The sequence below is a fragment of the Macrotis lagotis genome, chromosome 1 (genome assembly GCF_037893015.1).
Source record: "Macrotis lagotis isolate mMagLag1 chromosome 1, bilby.v1.9.chrom.fasta, whole genome shotgun sequence".
Classification (NCBI taxonomy): Eukaryota; Metazoa; Chordata; class Mammalia; order Peramelemorphia; family Peramelidae; genus Macrotis; species Macrotis lagotis.
This window is the reverse complement of record NC_133658.1, coordinates 694,619,657-694,645,613: the sequence shown is the minus strand read 5'-3', so window position 1 is coordinate 694,645,613 and position 25,957 is coordinate 694,619,657. Positions and strand designations below refer to the sequence as shown.

The 25,957-nt window shown below is 35.1% G+C and overlaps 1 protein-coding gene across 2 annotated transcripts in view; it reads right to left on the bottom strand.

Annotated features, from left to right (window-relative positions):
* The window catches only part of LRP2 (LDL receptor related protein 2), a 255,216-nt gene that overhangs the window by 57,916 nt on the left and 171,343 nt on the right, over window positions 1–25,957 (bottom strand). For both annotated transcript variants that reach the window (XM_074215768.1, XM_074215769.1), the window contains exons 48-53: window positions 22,084–22,285; window positions 15,598–15,893; window positions 11,635–12,151; window positions 7,085–7,237; window positions 6,328–6,498; window positions 1,183–1,406 (exon numbers count right to left, since the gene is read on the bottom strand). In XM_074215768.1, coding sequence (XP_074071869.1) covers window positions 1,183–1,406; window positions 6,328–6,498; window positions 7,085–7,237; window positions 11,635–12,151; window positions 15,598–15,893; window positions 22,084–22,285 — 1,563 coding nt within the window. The remainder of the gene's footprint in view (window positions 1–1,182; window positions 1,407–6,327; window positions 6,499–7,084; window positions 7,238–11,634; window positions 12,152–15,597; window positions 15,894–22,083; window positions 22,286–25,957) is intronic.

Here is a 25,957-nt window from a genome sequence, read left to right as displayed (position 1 = left end):
AAGTAATGGGTGGCAAATCAAAGCCATCCATGTACTATCAGTAGTAAGAAGTCTATTTTTTAGCTAGAAAGGATATTAGGACCCAGGAGACAAATCAAAAACACCACTCATATTCAAGTGCTTAGAAACCAAATGAAATCAGACTTGATCTAAAGAAAATAAGATGCACATAAATTGAATCCATTTTTTTCCCTTTCCATTTTCAGTAAAATGTTATTGGGGCTTTCTTAGGAATTTTTTTTTCATGAAGAATGTTAAGATTATGAATTTTAGGAAGACACTACACTCTCTCATTCTAGTGATATAAATAATAACATAAGGGAAGGGTTTTGGTCCAGAGTACTTGACAGGACACTGATAAGTAAAGACAGAGACTATTGTCATTTTGTAGGCTGATGAGACTGTAAGTGGATATGCAGATGTTTGTAAAACTCTGTGGAAGACTGCAGAAAAGTCACCTAAAAATATTCATTTCAGAAATGTCACAAGTATGTCCTATGTACAGTTTCAATTTGACAATGCCTACCCTTTTTCTAAATCCTAAATTCATCATTTGGTGCAATGTAATTTTTCACATTTATCAGGAATGAAAAAAAGTGCACATTCAACATGTAAAAGTACTTCCACCAAGAAGGCATATTAAATGCCATCCATCCACAAAATTCCAAAAAATCTAATAATGGAATTTTACATAGCAACAGTTCATATAAACTGTTAAGCAACCATTGGGGAGAATAAAGATTCCCTCACCTCCATGTTTCTGAAACAATAGAAGATAGCCATTTTATTAGTCTGTCTTAAACTACTATACAACAATCACTCAGCTCCAAATGCAAATAGGTTTCTGACATTTTTGTTGATTAAAACTACAGAATCTCCTTCCCCAGAGAGTTATTAAAACAGATTGATCTTTATAAATAAATTAAGATTTAAGAATAAAGCTTTTAGATGTCATATAATGGAAGTAAGGAAATAGCCCCCATGACCTCTAGTGAACTTAGAAATCAATTCTCTGATATTGAATATGCCTATCTTCTTATGCATATCTTATTGAAAGGTGAAAAAAAGCTTGCAAGATAAAGATTTTTATGTTTACAAGAATCCAGCATAAGACCAGACTAACTAATCTGAAGAAGACAATGAAAATGCATATATGAGCTGATTCAATAACTATCTGCTCACCAATTGGTTGTCTGTATGGGTGATATACATGGATATCAAACGGTCTGTGTGTTGTGTTTACCAGCACCATTCTGTCAGATCCATTATATTTGTTCCCCTTTTCCACTGTTCTCGTGTTCCAGTCAGTCCAAAATACAGTATCCTCAAAGATTGTAATAGCAAAGGGGTGAGGCAAAGTCCCATCAAATACTGTGTGCCGATGTCGTCCCTCCAAATCTGAGAATCTAAGGGAACAAAAAAAAATTATATCATGTCAGCCAATGAAGAAACATTTACTTTTATAAAGATAACTGAAAATTTAGCTCAAAAATAATTGTTTTTTTAAAAAGAGCTAAGTTCAAAATGACATTCTGTCTGACTAGACAAATCACAAAGTTGAAAAAAAATCACAATTTTAAAATAGTATTTAAATACAGCTTTAAACCAAAAGCCTATATTATAGATACTATCTAATCATGGTGAAAATTTCTCTTTCATACATGGTGTAGACAATGGAGAACTGGTCTTAAAACAAGGAAGCCCTATCCTAGAAGCAGAGGGCAAAAATAGAAATGGAGAGAATCCACCAATCTCCCCGAGAAAGAGATCCAAAAAAAACAACCCCCAGGAATATTATAGCCAAGTTCCAGAACTCCCAAGTCAAAGAGAAAATATTACAAGCAGACAGAAGGACACAATTCAAATATTGTGGAGCTGCATTCAGGATCACACAGGACTTAGCAGCAACTACATTAAAAGCTTGTAGGGCTTGGAATATAATATTCTGGAATGCAAAAGAGCTTAGAATGCAACCTAGAATCAACTACACAGCAAAACTGAATGTCCTCTTCAAGGGAAAAGATGGACTTTCAATGAACCAGGGGAATTTCAAATGTTCCTGTTGGAATGGCCAGAGCTGAACAGAAGGTTTGATCTTCAGATACAGGACTCAGGTGAAGCATAGAGATTGGAAGAGAAGGGGAAAATATGAGGGACTTAATGATGATGAACTGCATGTATTCCTGCATAGAAAAATGACACTGATAATACTCATATGAACCTCAGTTAATAGAGCAAGTAGAGGGAACTTTTACAGATGAAGCACAGGAGAAAACTGAATTTGAAGATATAATGTGGTGTAAAAATGGAGTCAATAGATAAAAGGGAAATGTAATGGGAGAAAGAAAAAGGAGAGGAGGAATAGGCTAAGATATTTCATATAGTAAGATTTTTCTTTATTACAATGGGCTGTTGCAATGATATGGAAGGGGGGAAAGGCAAGGGGGAATGAGGGAACCTTTGCCTTCATCAGAGGTGGCTAGGAGAGAAAACAGCATATATACTCAATGGGGTATAGGCATCTGGAGTAAGAAGGAGAGAAGGGGGATGGGGGAAGGGGGGGGAATGTGAGTGATGGAAGAAAGGTTGGACCATGGGGGGAGAGTGATCAGATATAACACATTTTCTTTTTTACTTCTTGCAAGGGGCTGGGATTGGATGGACTGTCCGGGACCATAGGGCCGGGTGGATGCTGGGTAAAGGGTGGTATGTGGGTTCGGGGCCTCTTGGCCCCAGGGCTGGGGATATGTCTGCTGTGCCACTCAACTACTCTACAGCAGAGACAGAGTGAAAAGAGAGAGAAAATACAGTTCATGGTAGTGGAGAACTACAAAAGGAGGGAGTTGCGATCAGCAATGGCAACGGTGGAAAAATATGGAAGTAACTTTTTTGATGGACTTATCATAAAGAATGTGATCCACCCATGACAGAGCTGGTGGTGTTGGAACACAGACTGAAGCACATTTTTTATTATTATTATTTTCGGGGGGGTGTTGCAGGGCAAATGGGACTGGGTGGCCTGCCTGGGGCTGCACAGCTAAGTGATTTTTGGGTGTCTGAGGCCAGATTTGGACCTGGGTGCTCCTGGCTCCAGGGCCAGTGATCTGTCTGCCACCCAGCTGCCCCTATTATCATTACTATTTTATTTTATTTTGGGTCTTTTTTTTTTGGTTTTTGTCGGGCAATGGGGTTGAGGTGGCATGCATGGGGTCACACAGCTGGGTGATGGTTGGGTGCCTAGGGCCAGATTTGGACTCAGGTGCTCCTGGCTCCAGGACCAGTGCTCTGTCCGCTGTGCCATCTGGCCATACCTACTACTATTATTATTATATTATATTATTATTATTATTATTATTACTATTTTTTTAATTTTAATTTTTTCTCTCCCCTTTACTTTATCGCTTATGTGGGTCTATATTTTCTTGGGGGAGGGGGTATTATGTTTAATCTTAAATAAGAATATTTTCATAACGCATAAAAAACATTATTTGTACAAAATAAGAATAAATAAATAAATTAGAAAAACAAAACAAAACAAGGAAGCCCTGGATTCACATTTTGTCTTTGAGACATACATATGTATATACATTTGGCAGTGTGTGTGTGTGTGTGTGTGTGTGTGTGTGTGTGTGTGTGTGTTTGAATAAATATATTAGCTATATAACCATTCGTGATATCTGGGTGACATCATAGTGCATAGAGTGCCAGCTGGAGAATCAGGAAGACTCAACTTCCTGAGTTCAAATTTGGCTTAGACTTTACTTTTACTTACCCTGGGCAAATCACTTAACCCTGTTTGCCTTAGTTCCCTTATCTGTAAAATTAACTGGAGAAGACTCTAGAATCTCCCAAGAAAACCCCAATTGTGACCAAAAAGAGTTAGGAACAACCGAAACCAACTCAACACCACCAAACACAAAGTATAACTTAACCTCACAATGTTCTAGGTACCTCTCTAAGAAGGTAACAATATATACTGACAGAGGGAGTTTACTCATCTGGGAGTTCCCATACCAGTTAAATCATGGGCCTAATTTCTATCCCTGTTCCCTAACAACACTCTTCTTAATATTCAAGCAGAAGGAAAAAATTCATAGCATGGAAACAAAAAGCTAAATGTCTTTTTAAAATTTTACTTCTCTGTGCATTAACATTTCATAGGAAAATTTGACCCTTTGAGTCACTAAAGATAATATTTGACCCAAGTTAACTACAATTTAAGAGTCCAATTTTACATATCTAGAGTATAGAAATTTTGCCTATTTGAACAGCATTTTATAATATTTATTTTGTTCTAGTAACTGCTAAAACTGCTAAAGAAACCTTGGATATCACAAACATCAGTTTCCAGATTAATAAACTGAAATGCAAACTAGTTCTGTCATTTAGTACAGATGATATAAACATTCACAACAAGGTTCTCAGCTTTTCTCTGTGCCAACTTTGGCAAATGATTTTCTTTTTGTTTAGTTGATAAGGTGGAAAAAAAATAATAATTACACACTGACCCTCAGTACAGTATTGAGTGCTTTGGAAAGCTTAAAAAGCTAAATAAATATAAAATATTACTAGTATTACTGTATTGCCTACAAGTTAGGGGTCCTGGGCACAAATGTAGATGTTACCCTTTCCTCTCACTCACAAGATAGAACAGGAAATCAAAGAATCTACTAGGAGACAACTTAGATAATTAAGAAATATCCAAGAGACAACTGCAGAAATTTTATAGAAACCTTTGAGGCTACATAAAATAATATATTTGTATACATCATTTACTTCTCCTATATCTGTCAAACTTTCAGAATCAAATAAACCTCAAAAGATTTGAAAGATCTTGGACCAATCAAGAAGTTGTAGAGGATTCTTTGGGGAGCCTTTAGCACTATGAGCTTTGGGGATAGAGGTTAACTCTGTAAATTCAGGTGGAGATGCTTTGGGGATAGAGGTTAACTCTGTAAATTCAGGTGGAGATATTATGGAGTAAAAATTCCCTCCACCAATGTAGATCATAACCCACTTGTAACTTAAAGTGTTAGAATGTTGCCTAGAATTCTGTGAGAATGTGAACTTGCTGGAATATTTTAAAACTGATGATGGTGAAGAAATTTCAAGAAGATGACAGAGAAAAGAGGAATGTAGTAGTTTTGTGACATCAGTGGGAAGAGTATTAGGTATGTGAACTGGATGATCCATGACTCAGGTCCTTTCTTCTCAGTCTTTTCCTCTCAACCATTAAGATTTACTCTATAATGTTGAGCCAGAGACCAAAGCTTCAGAGCTCCAAATAGTTTCTAGAATAGGAATGATAGCACAATAGGATGAAAGGGTTAATACATTAGTGCTGATGAATTTGGTTGGGTTTGTCTGGGAGACATATTTGTCCAGTCAGCACTGCTATAGTCCATGTAGCTCATATGTATTTTATTTAACAATATGTATTGTCTTATCCTTTTGTTTTTCATGGAATAGTATATGCTTGGATATATTTCAAAATATCACATTTGCCATAAAGGCTCGTGAAATATAATTTACTAATTTATGGATATACTACTTTCTAAAACAATTTTATGAGAAATTGAGAAAAGATCTTCCTATTTTTTGTTTTATCTAATACAGAATTATTATATTGCCCAAAGGATAAAACAATAAAAATTATTATATCTTTTATCACTTTAAGATTTACAAAGCATTTATAAGAATTCTGTAAGGTTGAATTATCTCTACTTTGCAGATGAAAAATTAAGGTGCAAAATTATTATTTTTGTAACTAAAAATAATAAAATTAATAGGATATGAATACTACATAATGAAAACATTTGGCCGATCTAGTCACAAAGACCATTCACTAAGAATGATATAAGTTGGAGTTCACACTAATAGAAAGATAAAACTAATGGTCCTTGAAGTTAATAAGATAGGATTCTAATACTCTTAAGATAGAAGATAGAAGTGGTCATTGGATCAAAGGATCACAGATTTAAAATTGGTAGGAATAATCTAGTTCATCATATGTTACAGATGATGAATCTAAGATCAAGCTGCTATTTTTATTATTTTTCTAATGCTTCAAAAAATATTTTTCTCAGTACAGCTCTATATGGTGGATAATATTGTCCTCTGATAGAGGACAAACAAAAACTCAGAGAGTAAATGTTAGAGCAAAAATATATATAACTTTGTATAGAGCATTTTGCTAAACACATCACCATTATAATCATTGTTACATATGCACCATCTAATGTTAAAAAAACAATAAAATCAAAGTTTGACCCCTGATATTTTGTATAAACAGTTACCCAGTTCCTTTATTCTTCTCTATGTACGTACTCAATGTAGCTCAGGTGGGCATCTGACCAGTACAACTTGTCATTGGTGTAATCAATGGTGATTCCATTGGGCCATGATAACTTCGTAGAGATAATGAGAGTTTTATTGGTTCCATCCATGCCCACTCTCCCGATGTATGGTCGGTCTGCCCAGTCTGTCCAGTAAACCTGTCTATTTAAATAAATATCTTTGATTAGTTTTTAATATAAAATCTGGTGGCTTTGACAAAGCTGTAGCATAATTTTTTTTAAAAAAATAGGTTTTTAAAAAAATCTCTGAAAGAAGAGACAAATTAAAAACAAACCAGTATGAAAGAAGAGAGGGCTCATATGAATATTTCAGAAGTTCTTTCATTATTAATCTGTTAATTATTTTTATCCCATACTTCTTTATGTTTGATCAACCCTTGACTACAGAAGTATGAAGATGCCTTATCTCAAAGTAAGCAAAAATACCACCAAATAGTGTTGCAGCTGCATAGGCAGCTAAGTAGACATTTAACTCCCTTTTGTACCACAGTGCTAGAGGTGCAGCTAGGTAACACAGATGATAGAGCACCAGTCCTGGAATCAGGAAAACCTGAGTTCAAATGTGATCTCAGACCCTTAATTACCAAGCTGTATGACTTTGGGCAAGTCACTTAACCCCATTGCCTTACCAAATTCCCCCTCCCCAGCCCCCCCCCCAAAACAATGCTAGAACAGTCCTTGCAAAAACATATTAAGGAAGGGAAAGCAATACTATTTGAAGGCCATACCCATATTTTGGGTGAAGGACAATCCCTCTTGGATACTGGAAGCAGAAGGTGTTGTTGGCGTCCACACAGTGTTGAGTCAGTTTTCGGCGGAATCGGCCATCGAGATTGGCAACAAAGAGGCATTTAAGGTAGGCATCTAGCCAATACAATTTTCTGAAATGGAAAATGGGAAATTTTTCAAAAGCTGTTTTATCCATGCTTCCTACACAATTTTCAGTACAGGCCATAAAGAGCAATGGTTGGAGCCACATATCCAGTTATTAAGGGTAACAGCCAAAGTTTAGAAGTCAAATATGAAGAGACTCTTAAATTAAGATAAATGGGGGGGGAGGGATTTGAGACTGTGATACAAGGACAATGTAGAAATAAGTGTAAGGGTGAAATTGAAAAACAACCCATTATGCTCTTGTGCTTCATTAGGTAAACATACTTTTCTATTGACTCAGTAAGAACTGAGAGCAAACAAGGTCTAAACATCTGCTTGAATCAATCAAAGTCATTTGTTTTAGAGATTGAATCATGCCCTAAATAATTTGTATTTAAAAAAAGAGAGAAACCATCTATGAATGAGAAAAAGAAGAAATTCTGAGGTTTTTCCCTTTTTTGTTACAAATATCTCAGGGAATTGTCTAGTCTCTGATATAATGGCTTTAATTGATTCAAAAGCACATGGTTTCAACTCCACCCTTTCTTCACATTAGTAATCTGATCACTTTCTTAGTTTCTCATTTCCTTAGTAGTCTGACACTATAAATAGAAAGGATTTTCTAGAAAATTAATAGGTATAACACTGAAAGCACAAGCTTGGAAAGCTCTGAAAGACAAGGAACAAAAGAAACAAAATATTGGTCCTATCAGATGAAGAAGACATGATCCAAATAAATCCAGGTTCTCATTACATTTCATGTTAGAAATAATAAAATGAAGAAGATACAGACCCAATGGAACTTGCCTCTTAAAACTGTTACCTGAAGAATACTTTAGTTAGAATTTCATTCTTGTCAATGTCATATGGATGGGTTTTTTTAATTATTGGAACAAAACTGAATCTTTCTTTATAACTCTAACCACACCCAGGGCAGTTAGGTGGTGCAATGGATAGAGCACTGGCCTTGGTGTCAGGAGTACCCGAGTTCAAATCCAACTTCAGACATTTAAATTGCCTAGCTGTGTGACCTTGGGCAAGTCACTTAACCCCAATGCCTTAAATAAATTGAAAAAAAAAAGAATAATTCTAACCACACTCTAAGAGATTTTCATCATTAGATGAGCCCTTCTTATTAAGAAATATTATGTTTGGATAAATCGTGAAAATAAAATGTACAGCTTATTTCTGAGTATGCAGATCTAGCCATAAACCCAAGGGAACTTAGAAAATGTGGATGTTCCATGTCAATGTTTGTTTAGGTAGGTAAAAGATTGAATATACACAAACTTATAAGAGTCTGGAGAATTGATTCAGAAGATCATGTATTTAGATTTAGAAAAGATATTAACCATCACACTATTCAGTCTCTCATTTTTGCAGATGAGGAATTTGAGGTCCAGAGAAAATTGACTTTTGCCCAAGATCACAATAATGGTAATATTAATAGAGATAATAAATAGTGAGCATATAATTTGATACTCCTAATTAAATGTTTTCTTCACTATAATATGTTACTTTCCTTACTCAGCAAAAACTTGTTATGAATGGAGTCATAGGTTCAATTTTTTAATAGGCCATTAGTCTCCACTGGTCCATGGACATAGATTCCTTCTAACTCTAACTATCCATCTCCTAGGTTCATCCCACAAATCATGAAAGAACATCAGAGGTCAATGCAAATCCCTCTTCCTTTTCAAAAAAAACCCTGGAAGTAAATGTGTATATATCCTACTGAGTTGATTAATAGTATTAACTTTTTTAGGATAAACAACATATCACTAGTATCTAGATTGGAGGCTCTGGAAACAAGACCTCCTTGTCAATAATGGTCATTCCCAATGGCATTAAAAAAAATTCAGGTTTTCAATGTCAGCCAATTTGGATGAGATCCAAGAAATTTCAACTGTCAAGTTTATTGATTCCTATTCCATTCCTTTTGATCAAAAAGAACATTGACTAACTAAGCTAACTCTTAGGTATAGAAGAAAATGTGGTTATCACTCCTCTGTAAAGAATTCTTTATTCTAGTTGGGTGAATGCCCAAGTGGAGATAATGACTGGGAACAACTTGGAATATCATTGAGCCATTTAATATGAAAGAAAAGGAGAAAAAATACATAATTTCTTAGGTTCAGTATAGTTCACAAAGACACTGTGCCTCCTTATAGAAAGTTAACAAATTATTGATGCCTAAAAATACTGAACAACATGACATAATGACAAGAACATTTGTGAAAAGAGTGAGGTTTTAATTTTGATTCTGCTATTGATCAATTATAGCTCTTTAATAAAATATAGATTTCTTTCATATCTCCAAGTCACTTTAGATGGACCTCAGCTTCCTCATGAGTAAAATTAAATGAAAGGATTTGATAAGGTCCTTTTCAGTTAATCTTCTGTGATTCTATATCTTCTTTGTTAGAATATTTAAGAGCTCAGTAGTTGACCCTGTCCCATCCTATATTACAGTACTTTCACATGCCCTTTCTATGGTAGAAAAAGGAATTTAACATCTCTATTTACAAAAAGGTGTTAATAGCCAAAATTCTTTATCTTAAGCAAACTCTTCCTCCAAGAGCACTAAGAATCAAACAACTCTCTAACTCGTTGTTATACAAGGAATCATGCAACTACTATAAAAATACCCCCCCAACTAACATTGCTTTGACTGCCTTTCACAATAATTTAATATGTTATTAGCATATTAATTCATTATATATTATAAACAAACCCTACCATAAATTATCCATGTAAATATACTGTTATCTATTTAAAACATTATTCTTATAGAACTAGCTGCTCAAATAACATTGTTTTGCCTAATATTGAATTAGTATGTCAATTAGCCAAATTGAATATGCTTAACAAATCTTCAAGAGAGTAAAATAGAATAAAAATTCTAAAATAGAATTTAAACATCATAATTGATCTTGAAAAAATAAGGGAATCATGTGAAATAGACACATCTAGCATCATAAGACTATAGCATTTAAGAATAAGCAGAATCCCTAAAGAAATTTAAGATTTTTATTAGGGCCTTATAGACCACCAGCCTTGATCCAAAGAAGGCACAAAAGATGTTCTACTCCATATTTTATTTTCAAATTAAATTGGCAAAAGAATGGAAATTATCCTTACTGTCACTATTCATTATTGCTGAGAAGTTTCTGAAAATATTGATTTTCTTTCTCATAATCTATCCCTTCCTCAACCTCCCTATATCCCAAATCATAGATATTTTTCTATTAAATGTGTCATTGGCCTTGAGAACTGTGATATCCTAAACATTTGAGCCAAGATGTCCAATGCATTAAAGAATAAATCAAAGAAAGAAGCAAAAATAACTATATTCATACTATAGAAAAATAGGAAGAGTTCAATTATGATTTAAGGTGAAAAGACAGTATAGAGAAGAAAAGTAAAAACAATCTAGATGACCAACATTAGAATAATGTCTGATCAAAATAAAAGAATGGTATATAGCCATTAAGAATAGCAAAGTGAGGAATACAAAAGAAATAATGATCAGATGTAAAAGCAAACAAATATGGTAAAAGTACAAATAAGCTATTTACCAGGTATATCCAACCCACAACCTTTGGGTCACATGTGGACCTCAAAGGTCATTCATGAAAACATTATTACATTTTATCATTATACAAATTGGCAATATGGAATGCATAACTATCATAAATAAATACTAAATTCTATATGCAGCTCCTGACATGTTTTGTTGGGTGAAGCAACTAGAAGAGCTAAAATACTGAACACCCGAACTATATACTATATGCCTATGAACTTCAACAATGTAAAAATATGTTACTCATATATAAACATGTGTAATTATGCATTTGTGTGGAGTTATACATATACAAATATAAATATAGTTACATATTCATGTAATTAATTCATATACATATATATAAATCCTTATTGGCACAACTACACATTAGTATATGTATAGTTGTATATAAAAGATTATAAAATGATTCAAGATACTGATGCTAAAATTACATTGTTACTTGCATCTTAATTGCAAATTAAATTAAATTTCATATTAATACATTATCACATAATTTATGGACACTCAACTAGCTATGTGACCCTGAGTAAGTCACTTAATCTCTACCTGTTTTGGTTTTCTCATTTATAACATTGGAATAATAATAGCATATATTCTACAGGGAGAAACAAATAAAATAACATATGCAAAGCTCTTTACAAACCTTAAAACTCTATACAAATACCCACTATTATTATTATCATTATTAAACTACTAGATAAAACTTTTTTCTTGTTTACAATTTCTAAGTTTACAATAGAAGTTTTATTTTTTAATTCATTAGTGATGGCAACTTTTAATATTAATTTCATATTTTACAAACATTATTAATACTCTTACCTGGCCACCCAATCAACAGCCAAACCTTCCCCAGCAGGCAGATTGCTGTTTATAACTGTCTCTTTGTTCGTCCCATTTAGAAACATTCTCTCAATGACTTGTTTTTCTAAATCAATCCAATACAATCTATTTTCTACCCGATCAAAATCCAATGCCACCACCATGCCCAGTCCTTGCAAAATGAGGGAGTAAGATTGACCATCTGTGGTCAGATTTCTCAGATAGTAGCGGTTGCTAAAAATGAGGTAGGGTGAAATGTTACTGTTTTGCCGACATCTCTTTCCATCTGGCTCCCGGATGTAGCCTCGGGCACACTTACAGATGTAGGACCCAGCTGTGTTCTCACACATCTGGCTACAGACAGATGGTGTTTCATTGCATTCATCAATATCATCACAGGTTTTCTTGTCAGACATGAGTTTGTATCCAGGGAGACACGAACAGTAAAAACTGGTCTGGGTGTCTGTACAGTTGTGATCACAGCCATTAATTGAAGGGTCATTGCATTCATTAATGCCTACAGGAGAAAGATATTAATTATTCACACACTTGGAACAGTCAAAAAGTAATTCATTTTACATGAGCAAAAATGAACATTTCTGTTTGATTAGAGTCAGTTGTCAATAATCCATTCTTTGTGGTAATAGGAAAAGTGGGCATTTCCTAACACCCATCAAAGTTGCATAAATAATTAAAAGCAATGAAACTCAATGCTGTCAGGGTTTAGGAGGAACATGTAGGCTCATTCATTACTGATGGAACTACAAATAAAATGTTTTTGGAGAAAAATCTGGCAATACCCAGTAAAAGTTCCCCAAATAGTCATATATTTTGACCTAATAATCCCATTTTCAGGGATATATATACCCTGAGAATGTTAGCAAAGTATTTCATAACTGCTTTGTGCATCATTTCAAAAAGGAAATATATTTATATCTATATAATCTAAATGTACAAAAATAGGTACTGTTAAAATATTATAATATATATTAATATAATAGGGTAGTATAATATTAAAAAGACAAACTTTAAATTTGAAAAGAGCTTTATGAAAATATGAAATGGAAAAATAGAGTGTGCACTATTTAGGACCACAAATAAAAGGAAGAATGAAGAAGAATGGATAAAAATGTTGATGATGATTAAGCAGAAATGATTGAAAAATTCTTATAATTTTTTTGTATTGAAATTATGGAATTAAAATGTGGTCACTAAATCAGTTGATTGGTTTTATTGATGTTCAGTAGTCAAATTTTTGTAAAACTATTTTTAAATGTTTCAAGAAAATAAGAATTATATATATATATTTATGAAAGACAACGATAATCTAAAACTTCCTTTAGCCTATATTTTCAACTTATTTCCAAATCTAATCATTCATCAGAGGTGCCAACAGTCATCAAATTCATTGTCTAACTAGAGTCTCACCTGTTTTCCCACCCTATCTCTGTCCACCTTCTACTAGAGGTACTAAGGAAGCATGAAATGACCCAGAGATAAGAAGCAAAAGATAAGAGGAAAAAGAGAAATAAGAAAAGTTAAATAATCTTCCAAATGGATAATTAAATATGAAAAAAGTTTTTCAATGCAGTTAATATTGCAAAAAAATAATCATTAGCAGGGGGTGTACTATATAGGAGTAACAGGATTATATTAGAAATTATTTCCTGGATTTCAATATCCACATTTCATAGAACCATAAGTTAAGAAAAGAGCTTAGGGACAGCTACATGGCACAGTGTATAGAGCACTAGCCCTGGAGTCAGGAGGGCCTAAGTTCAAATTCAGCCTCAGACACTTAATAATTACCTAACTGTGTGATCTTGGGCAAGTCACTTAACTACATTGCCTTGCAAAAAAAACAACAAAAAATAAAAATAAATAAACAAACAAACAAATAAATAAGAAAAGATCTCAAGAAATCATTTGGTCTGCAAATATTGAGGCTGACTCTTTTTTTCAAAATAAAATTCTGATTCTTAAGAGAATGCAATAGAAGATTTCCTTGCTAAAAAGTAGGTGCCACAGTGAATAGAGTGCCTGGAGTCAGGAAAATTCATCTTCCTAAGTTCAAATCCAATCTTAGACACTAATAATCTGTGTAACCCTTAAGACCCTGTTTGTCTCAGTTTTGTCATGTGTAAAATGAGCGACAAAAGGAAATGACCAATGAGTCCAGTCTCTTTGCCAAGAAAACCCCAAATGGAGACACAAAATAATTAGGCATATCTAAAAATAACAGAACAACAAGAAGAATCTAACTAAAATATTAATGGAAAATTGCTTGAATCAAAATCAAGTCTAGGAGTATTTTCATTGATTTTCATGTACCTTCCCTCCATGAAAAATACTTGACCATAGGTATTATATGAAGGTTCATTTAACTGTATATGATAATTATAGTCACATATGATTTATCATGGTAGCACAAAAGGCTAGTTTTTATATTTCACATACTCTCTCTTCTGAATTACTATAGAAAGAAATTACTGCTTGATAACAATCTCTTGTTCCATAAAACTAAGTCTCTCTCTACTAGGCTGAAGGCTTATAGAGGTTAAGGAAACTATATTCTATTTTAAGCATTAGTATTTCAATCATTAGTTATTCCTTGGGTATTCATTTTGTGCCCATTATGATACTATAGTTCAAACAGATGAACTGTTTTCTTCGTAAAGATACTGGAGTGGTTTGCCATTTCCTTCTCCAAATCATTTTACAGATTAGGTAACTGAGGCAAACAGGGTTAAGTGACTTGCCTAGGGTCACATAGCCAGTAAGTGTCTGAGGTCAGATTTAAACTTAGGAAGATGAGTCTTACTGAGTCCAGAATCAGTGCTCTATCTACAGCATCAACCAGCTGCTAATAGTGTGTACATATTACTAGTTTATTAACACTAGCACAGATTTTAACCCTTTCATATTTCAGGGTTTTCATAAGTAGCTGTGGAAACATTATTATTATCATCATCATTATCATCATAATTCTTCATAATGGCAAATAGTCTAACAATGATTTCAAATTTAGCTAGGTTGTCTCCACATGATAGGCATATAGTCAGCTATTGGACCCCCATTTGAAACTTTTCTGGCTTGGTCAAATTTGCTCAAGGTTTTATCCCCTTGGTAATTACTTTCAAGATCCTAGGGTCACTTTATATTGAATTGTCTTTAGGACTTTAGAGAAGGAAAACCAACACTATCCAGAATGACAGAGAGTCAACTGTCTGAAGACCAAACTAGATGAATAGAGGATCATCACCAATCATCCAACTGCTAGATGAGATTCCATCTTTTGCCAAGATGATTAGAGAGTTAAGTCCTAATCACCATGGAGTTTAGACAATATTGATCAAGAAATTCATTAAAAAATACTGGTTCAGGGCAGCTAGGTAGTGCATGGATAGAGCACTGGCCATGGAGTCAGGCAGACTTGAGTTCAGATCTGGTCTCAGATATTTAATAAATACCTAGCTGTGTGACTTTGGGCAAATCACTTAACCCCATTGCCTTGCAAAAAAAATACTGGTTGACTTATGAGAGAGTGAAAGAACAACACATAATTGCCTCGAGAAGTTAAAGAACAGGTTGTACTACTTTTTAATGGTGGAAAAGTCAATTTATGAAGAAAGAAGAGATGGAAGTATGGTGCAATGGAAACTGTTATATTTAGAGTCATATACTATATGCTCTGTCCTATACTATATTGCTCTGTCATATTCTATCTGTATGACCTTGGGCAAGTTATCTAACCTTTCTGGATCTCAGTATCAGCATGAAATGAAAGGATTAGAAAAACGACCTGTGAAGTTCTATCCTTCTCTAAATCAATGATCTTACAAACTCAAACTATTAGGGACCAAAAATGTGTTCATTTACTCTGTTGTGTATTTTTATCAATTCCTTTAAGAAACTCAGTTAATCTCGAGGCAACCCTTTACCCAAAGTCATTAGATGACTCACCACATCCTTTCTCATCACTATTATCACCACAGTCATCCAGATGGTTGCAGATTTGCATCATTTCAATGCAGTTTCCATTGTCACACTTGAATTGATGAGGTGGGCATGTGGCTTCTGGAGTAGAACAGAGATGTTCCAGCTCATCAGACAAATCTCCACAATCATTGTCTCCATCACAGAGGTAAGTTTTAGAAATACACCGGCCATTCTGACAAGTAAAGTGATACTGCTGGCAAGGTGGGTATACGCAGCCTCTCTCATCACTACTGTCACCACAGTCATTGCGTCTGTCACACCTGCGAAAAGAAGTGATGTTTTCATCAAAAACCATGAAAAGGTAATCATAATGATCACAGTGAAAAGAATCACAGCCTTAAACATTAAGTTGGTAGAATATAATTAGACTGAATATGTAAATTTGAACAATCTTCACCATTTGCGTATGAAAACCAAAATTCACTATTTGTCTGTATATTAGGCAAGATTCCATAGATGAAGCTATTTCCTTAGTCATTCATTTATTCAATTAACATTTATTAAGTGCTTATGCTATGCCTAATACAGAACTAGATCCTAGGAACACATACATAAAAGTCCTTGCCCTCCTTCCATTGCATTGGGAGGAACCGGCAAGATTTCAAATAAGTAAAGAAACACACACAAAACAAATTCAAAAAAAAAAATGGGGGGAGTAGTAGAGGGTATAGTAGCAAACCTGACAGGGCTCTTGGATCAGAATGAGCTTAGTAAAGCAAGTGAGTTGAACACTGAAGAAGCCTAGGATGAATGTGACCAAATCAACAAGCCAGTTCAAAACTCCCCTATAGAGAAAGATCTTATGGGAGCAGCAGGGTTGGCATGCACATCACCTTGGACACACTCCCCCTCCAGCAGTAAACTTTCAAGATCAACATAGATTCTGAAGAGATGCCTCCATCTCTCAAACAAGGCTTCAGCTCCTACCCATGACCCTGACCTGTGCTGGGTGAGCATTCACTTTATCTTGTCCTGTCTTACTATGGTACCCTCCCATGCCCCTTTCCACCTCTAATTCTGAAAATGATGATTAAATCTACATCACTGTTCCTGGAAAGGACACCCCAGTCACTGGTCCCATGTCTCTAACCTCTATTCCCTTTGACTTTTCAACACTCCTCCCTGGTCACCATTTTCGAATACATGTTGCTAGCTTGTGCTTGTACTGCTGGCACTTGTAACTGCCAGGCACAAGATCAATCATTAAAAAATGCTTTTTATCAGTCATTCATTTATTCATTCATTCAGTTGCCATTGGGGATGGAAGAAGATTGACTGGAAAGAGGAAAACTAGGAACAAATTCAAACAATCCTTTAGTGAATAATGATGAAGATGATGCTGATGAAAACAGCACAATAATGATAATAATAATAATAATAATAATAGATAATATGAATACTATGAGGTAGGCACTGTGTTAAGCACTTTACAAATATTTGATCCTCACAACAGTCTTGGAATTACACCCCCTTTTACAGTTGAGAAAATTGAGGCAGAGTTAAGTGACTTGTCTATAGTCACAAAATTAGTATCTGAGGCTAGATTTGAACTCAGGTGAGAACCTGTACTGCCACCTCCACCAGTACTAATAGTCTTCTTACCTATATACAATGTAGTTATGAAGACAAGGTGTGATCGAAGTAAAATAATATAGACCCTCTTAGAACCATAGAAGTGTTTAACTGATCTGTACGTGACAAGAATGCACAAGATTTTTCCTTTATCTCAGACACAATCCAGGGAGATAGAAAAGGTCAATTAAGGAAACATATTGCCAGGCTTTCATTGACAGAAGCAACTTATCACTGTTAAATCAAGTTATTCATGACTGACTCTCACCAAAGTTCTTCAATGGTATCACTAATAAGCTCCAAAAGAAATCCTTTTAAAAAAAAGAAAACATTTCTCAATAAGCAACTCTAAAAACACAAGAAAACAAGACCTCCCAATTTGCTCCTGGCATTCTTCTGAGTATCCAAGTAGATTCACATTACTAGCACATTTTCCAGAGACCACTGGTGTGCAAGGGGGAAAAAATTCTTAACTGTTTTAAACATCATTTCATTGATGATCTAATAAATGGGAGGGTTTCTTCTATTTATGACCCAGGGCAAAAGCAATTCAAAACCCTTCAGTCAGCAGATAAGTAAAGGAAATACACACCTATTAGTTCAGTGTGTAAGTAATAAGAATAAGAATGAAGGGAACCTACAGTGAAGCACAGAAAGAAGAAAAGTCCAGTATCTTGGAACATAATTAGGACTTACTGCAATATCACCTCTGGGAAACTACGCTTAAGCTTCCAATATGTTTTTGTAGTTCAGATTAATTATATTAAATATTTATGTGCAAGGAACTATATCAAATATAAAAGAAGATAATTTGTAACTTTAAAATCACATAAATTTGATATAAAAGTGGAATGATGACATGGAGAATACTTACAGATGAAAGGTGGATGTGTGTATGTGCAGATTTTATTCATTCAAAATGTGTTTATTAATTATAAGGCTCTGAGATGAGTTCAATGTGGGATATGGATCATGGAATTTCATAAGTCATCTGGTCTAATCCATATCTGAAGTCTCCCCAGTTTAAAATACTTCCTAAAAGTTCATCCACTCTTTACATGAAAATCTTCAATGATAGAGAACTCACTATTTCCCAAAGGAAGTCTGTTTCATTTTTAGAGGGCTGTATGAAAAATGTCTCCTTGACATCCAGCCTAAATTTGCCTTTTTGAATTTCCCACCTGTTACTCCTATTCTGCAGAATAAATCTAATCTCTCTTATGCATGATTCCCTTCAAGGCAAATAAGAAATGAAGATAAATAGTCTTTTCCCAAAAGGAGCTTATAGTCTGGCAAGTAAGATGAGATATGTGTAGAAGAGGCTCTATGCAGCACAAGGTCATTAATCAGTCAGCCAATAAGCATTTATTAACCACCAGGCTAAGCCAGGTGTTTAATTATTAAGTGCCAGACTAAGCATCAAGGATAAGGAACTTACAAAGAAAATATATGTGTCAAAAGGAACGTACTATGCAAGTTGATAAAAGGCAGTGTAGTCAATAGAAAAATTCATCATAAGACTAGAAAACTAGAGCTCAAATCCATGATTCATTACATACTAACTGTATGATCTCGAACAAGGTACTTCATTTCTCTGGGACCTAGATTCTTCATTCGTAAAATGAGGAGCTTCACTAGATGATTCCTGAGGTTCCACCCAACTCTAAATCATATCAAAACTTCCAGCTGGGATTGTCAGGGAGCACTCCACAAACAGGGTGGCATCTGAGCTGGGCTTGTTGAGATAGGTAGGATTTCAATAGACAAAGAAAGGGAAAACATTCCAAGGAGAGGGGGGAAAGCCTGAGCAAAACCATGGTGGTGAAGAAGCCTAGTGAATGTTCAATAACTGTGAACAGTAATGGAAGAAAAGGTTGGAGAGGTGTTTTGGGACCAAATAAGATGTAAGAAGAGATTTTGCACAAGAAAAACAAAGAAGATTGGAACAATGCTACATGATTATAAATACAATAATAACAGGACAAACATTTATGACACACCAAATACATATAGTATAACCAAAAAATAATGATAATAGCATTTATAAACTGCTGGAAATGGCCAACTATTTCAACATCTTTGCCACAAGGAGTCAGACACAACTGAAACAATGACAACAAAAAAATCTCATAGAAGCAGAACAGGTGAGAGGCATTAATTTCAAGTTCTTTTCGTATTTAATGCTCACAGTGATGCTGTAAAAGTAGGAGTTATTATCTCTATTTTAAAGAGAAAGAAAGGATAGCAGAGAGAGGTTAATTTGTTCAAGGTTATAGAACTAGTGACTGAGGCAGGATTTGAACTCAGGCCTGCCTAATCCCTATTCCAGCACTCTTTCTACTATGCCACCTACCTGTTTTTACTGTGTTGAGAAGACATAATCTCTACTCAAGTAACGTGCAGGATGGCTTAAATGAAGGATAACTTGGAGAAAAGGAAACTGATTAGGGAAGCAAAGAGAAAGAATGGATTCAAGAGGTATTGACATTGCATTTGAAGATAAGTTATTTTTTGACAATTATATGTATGGGGAAAAGTGAGTCAAAAGATGAGTCAAAAACAATGGAGGTTTCTAGTCCAAGTGGAACTGGGACAATTGTGATCCATTTTTTAATCTAAGCATGTTTGTTGGCATGTCATCAACAAAGAGGGGAAGGTACCAACAAAGAGCTACGAATTAAAGGTGTAAAACAGAAGAACAGATCATTGATGGAGTCAGGTACTAGTGTACATGGGATAGATGCAAAAGATATACTTCAAGATATAATTTATAAGATATAACACTATAGACTTGGAATTAGAAGATCTAATCTCTGTTGATTGATTGACTGTGACTTCAGAAGAAGAAGAAGGATCATGATTGAGTTCCATTTTGGACATGCTGAGTTTGAAGTATTAGTATGAGTTCCACCTGAGAATAACCTTAAGATAATGGAAAATAAGGGACTACATCTTAGAAAAGTGATTTGGATCAAAGGTATAGACTCAAGATGACAACTGAAAACATGAGAGTAGATAAGATCAGCAAGGAAGAGAATGTAGAAAATAATATATCAAAGTCAGCCCCTTAGAGGATATAAGATGGAAATAGTGAGAAGGAACAGCAAAGGACATGGATGAGAAGGAAGAGAGTAAGTAGCATTCTACAAGCCAACATAAGTTTCAAGTAGGAGGAAGTGACTAATGTCAAATACCAAAGGCAGGTAAAGAAGGACAATGAATTTTTGAAAGTCATTAGGTTTGGTAATTAATTCTCTTTAAGAAAGCAGCTTCAATAAAGAAAAGATCCAGATTGAAAGAAGTTAAAGAATGGTTAGCTAGCAAAGTTATGAAGGAGCAGTAAATGGAGATGGATTTTGAGTCTAACCTCTTTCACATAATGGCTGTGTGACCTTGTGTCAATCTTTGAAGCTCTCAATGCCCCCCCAAATAACTCTCTAGGACTTTGAATTGTCTAAAAGCATTGGCAAATGGAGTTTCCTCTCTGGGAGTTCCCCACATGAATGGATGACATTATGAGTTCAGATTAAAAAAAAATAAAGGTGAATAAATGGTGAAAAAAATAGAGCCATCAAACAACTGTTCTCAGGGAGTTTGGTGTTGAAAAGAATAAATCAGATTGGAAGGATACTAAAGAGGGCTGCAAAGTTGGAAGAATAATTTTCTAGAATGGAGAAACATGTTTTTTGGAAGAAGAGAAGGAATCAATAAAAAGATAAAAATTGAAGGTGAAAAATGGGAGAGATAGTTGATGGAGCAAAGTACTAGTGGACATGGAATAGGTTCAAAAAGGTACACTTCATGATATAATGAAATGAGACCTAGAACATAGAATTAGAAGATCTTGTTTTGAATCTTTGTTAAATGATTGACTCTGACCTCAAGGAAGTTAACTTCAGTTTTCTGGTACCCAAATGAGGATGAACTCTAAGGACCAATTCATATTTAAAGCCTAAGAGTATCAGAAACTGGAAACAACTCCCTCCCAACACACACACACACACACACACACACACACAGAGAGAGAGAGAGAGAGAGAGAGCTTTGAGAAAGTTAGATGGCATAATGAATAGAACATTAAAGATGGAGACAGAAAGACCTTAATTCAAATCCAACCTCACACTATGTGTCATAAGGAGCAAGTCATTTAACCTCTATCTACTTCAGTTTTACTCACCTATAAAATGAGGGTAATAATAACACTTACCTCTTGGAGTTGTGAACATAAATGAGAAAATATAAAGCATTTTGTAATCCTTATAGTGCTACAACATTTTAGTTATTCTTATCATTAATATATTTCATTTTCTTTTTTAAATTTTTTAACATTCTTTTCTTTTTAAATTTTGAGTTCCAGATTCTCTTCATCCTTCCATCCTTTTTCCCACTCACTTAGAAGGCATGTAATTTCATTTCTCTAAGGAATTTCAAAAGAGGAGATTTCATTTCCCAATGCAGATCAGGACTGCTTTTCAATTTATAAACTTAGAAAGTTGTCTGGGGCACTGAGCAACTTGCTCAGAGAGCTCCCTGACTCTAAAACTAATCTCTATTTGCTACAACAAGTCTGCTTCTCTAAAAAATACTGAGGACCTGAATTAGATTAATGATAGTATAATAGAGGACAGAAAAGACATGTAGAAAAGCTCAGGTACAGAAGAGGGAAGTTGATGGAAGTGAGTCTGATAACCTTAATCTCCTTATGCAAGGTCATTTGCAAAAAAAAGTAAGAGGGATGGTAGAAGATTTGGGTATAATAAATAAGATTTAGAGCCACCTCTTCAGGGAACATGATAATGAATCCACCAAAGAAAAATAAAAGGATTGTTCTGCATCCTGAAGGGCCTAATTAAAGCTTCTCTCATACCCAAAACCAACCTGTAAGAATTTCGGATACACAGTCCATTGCCACAGGTGAATTCGTTTTCAGTGCAAGAACGCCTGGTGCAGTTCTGATGTTCATCATAAGCATCACTGCAATCTGCATCTCCATCACAGATCCAGGCTCTGGGAATGCACCTCCTGAGAGGAGGCTGGTTGTTGATACATGTAAATTCAGAACGAGTACAGTTGCGGTCACCTAAAACCAAAGCACATTGAAAGCATCACATATCTTGTAAAAAATTCTTTCAATTGGTTTACTTCTTACTTTTGTTTTAAGTTAGTAGACAATTCAGATAAATAGAAAAGATGGCAAAAAATATCCTATACAAATTACTGATTATGATAAAAATGCATCTAGAAATATCATTTCAGCTATTTGGATCTTTCATCCATCACATGAAAGCATTAGAACTGATCTATTGCATAGCATTCATTTATTTATTTGTTTAACAAATATTTTTTGTCCACCTACAACAGCAAAGTAGTGCCCTAGTGGTTAAAAGAAACAACAGAGATAAGTTAATTATCTCCCCTATGCTCAGATAATTTAGAATTTAACAATAATTTTTAAATGATGTTTTATGCTTTATATCAGTCAACAAATATTTATTAATAATCTATACTATATAAAGAACTATGCCAGGAACTCAGGATACAAAACCAAAAATGAAAAACCTCCTGTCCTCAAGAAGCTTACATTCTAGTACATTAACCTTCACTAGAATGCAGAGTATCTTCTGCTTTTTAAGGGCAAATAACATAGACATATATTAATATATATAAATAAAATAAATACAACGTAAACATGTGGGGTGGGAGAGTCATTCACAGTTGATGAGATCTGAAAAGGCTTCATGTGGAAAGAAATTCAGTTGAAATTTGAAGGAAAGAAAAGATTTTCAAATATGGAGGTAAATGAAGCAATGCCTATTCCGTTGCCCTATTTCAAAAATGGGTGACAACAAATACAGAGGAATAGATACAGGTACTGGAGCATTGTGTGTTCAATAAGAAGGGCAGTCTAACTTGCCTGCAGTTTGGGAAAAAGAGAAATGTATAACAAGATTGGAAAACTGACATTAAGTTGCAAAAAATGTTAAAGATAGAGGAACTGATTTGATCCTAAGCCACTAGGTTTTACTGCATGGGACAGTAATATAATTTTATCTGTGTCTTAGGAAAATTAATTTGGTGATTATGTAGAGAGTTTATTAGAATGCAAGAGATTTAGAACACAGCAGTTCAAGTAGGAGACTATTGCAATAGTCCAAGTCTGAGGAGATAAGGATCTAAAGAAAAGGGACTGGATGAAAGATGCTGTGGAAGTAGAAATGGAAAAGTACACTGCATATATCATGGTCCTGATAACTTTAGAAAGTAGGAAACAACAATAATTGGCTTTGCACAGTACTTTCTAGTATGTAAAGCATTTTTCAAATGTTACTGGATTTTAACTTTATAATAACCCCATAAGATGAGGTTTAGTGCTGTACCCAGGATCAAACAACTGATAAATATCAAAAACAGTATTTGAACTTATGTCTTCTACCTCCAGTTTTTTTAATTTATTTTTTATTCTCATTTTGTACAAATGTTTTTCTTTACATTAATAAAATATTCTTGTTTACAAGTAAACAAAATACCCCACCCCCATGAATATAGATAGACTTGCTTGGGCAAAAAAGTAAAGGGGGGAGAAAAAAATTAAAATTAAAAAAATAATAGTAATAATTGTAGGTATGGCCAGGTGGTGCAATGGATGAAGCACCAGCCCTGGAGCCACGAGCACCCGAGTCCATATCCAGCCTCGTAAACCCAATAATCACCCAGCCATGTGACATGCAAGCCACCTGATCCCCACTGCCCTGCAAAAACCAAAAAGAAGGGGGAAAAAAAGACCCAAAATAAAATAAAATAGCAATAATAGTAGGGGTAGCTGGGTGGCAGACAGAGCATTGGCCCTTGAGCCAGGGGCACCTGGGTCCGAATCCGGCCCCAGACACCCAATGATCACCCTGCTATGTGGCCCCAGGCAGGCCACCCAGCCCCACTTGCCCTGCACCCTCCCCCAAATAATAATAACAAAAAAATGTGTTTCAGTCTTTGTTCCAACACCATCAACTCTGTCGTGAGTAGATCACATTTTTTATGATAAGTCCATCACAAAAGTTACTTCCATATTTTTCCAACATTGCCATTGCTGATCGCAACTCCCTCCTTTCTTATTTCTCCACTACCATGTACTATATTTTCTCTCTCCTTTCACTTTGACTCTGCTGTAGGGTCGCTGAGTGGCGCAGCAGACAGATCCCTGGTCCTGGGGCCAAGAAGCCCTGAGCCCCCATACCACCCCTTAGGCCCAGAATCCACCTGGCCCCATGGTCCTGAGCAGGCCATCCAATCCCACCCCCTTGCAAGAAGTAAAAAAAAGAAAATGTGTTATATCTGACCACTGTCCCCCCATGGTCCATCCTCTCCTCCTTTATACACATCCCCACCCCTTCCCCCCGCTCCCCCCTCCTTCTTACTCCAGTTGTCTATACCCCATTGAGTATATTTGCTGTTTCCTCTCCTAGCCTTCTCTGATGAGAGCAAAGGTTCCCTCATTGCCCCTTGAGTTCCCCCTTCCATATCATTGCAATAGCTCATTGTAATAAAAAAAAATCTTATTATGTGAAATAGCTTGGACTATTCCCCCTCTCCTTTTTCTTTCTCCCATTCCATTTCCCGTTTTTTCTTATTGACTCCATTTTTACACCATATTTTATCTTTGACTTCAGCTTTCTCCTGTGCTTCAGCTATAAAAGCTCCCTCTACCTGCTCTATTAACTGAGATGGTTCATATGAATATTATCAGTATCATTTTTCCATACATGCAGTTCATCCTCATTAAGTCCCTCATATTTCACCCCTCTCCTCCAATCTCCATGCTTCACCTGAGTCCTGTATCTGAAGATCAAACCTTCTGTTCAGCTCTGGCCATTCCAAAAGGAACCTTTGAAATTCCCCTGGTTCATTGAAAGTCCATCTTTTTCCCTGGAAGAGGACATTCAGCCTTGCTGGGTAGTTCATTCTTGGCTGCATTCTAAGCTCTTTTGCCTTCTGGTATATTGTATTCCAAGCCCTACGAGCTTCCAATGTAGCTGCTGCTAAGTCCTGTGTGATCCTGACTGCAGCTCCACGATATTTGAACTGTGTCCTTCTGGCTGCTTGTAATATTTTCTTTTTGACTTGGGAGTTCTGGAACTTGGCTATAATATTCCTGGGGGTTGGTTTTTTGGGATCTCTTTCTCGGGGGGATCGGTGGATTCTCTCCATTTCTATTTTGCCCTCTGCTTCTAGAATATCAGGGCAATTTTCCTGTAGTAATTCTTTGAAAATGATGTCAAGGCTCTTTTCCTGATCATGACTTTCAGGTATTCCAATAATTTTCAAATTATCTTTCCTAAGTCTGTTTTCCATATCAGTTGTTTTTTCAATGAGATATTTCACATTTTCTTCTAATTTTTCATTTTTTTTTTGTTTTGAAGTATTGATTCCTGATTTCTGGTAAATTCATCAATCTCCCTGAATTCTATTCTTTGTCTGAAGGATTTATTCTCCTCAGAGAGTTTTCTTATCTCTTTTTCCATCTGGCCAATTTTGCTTTTTAAAGCATTCTTTTCCTCAATAACTTTTTGAACTGTTTTATCCATTTGACCTAAGCTGGTTTTTAGCATGCTATTTTCTTCAGCATTTTTTTGGATTTCCTTGACTAAGCTGCTGACTTCATTTTCATGTTTTTCCTACATCTCTCTCCTTTCTTTTCCCAGTTTTTCTTCTAACTCCCTCATTTGATTTTCAAAGTCTTTTTTTGAGCTCTATCATA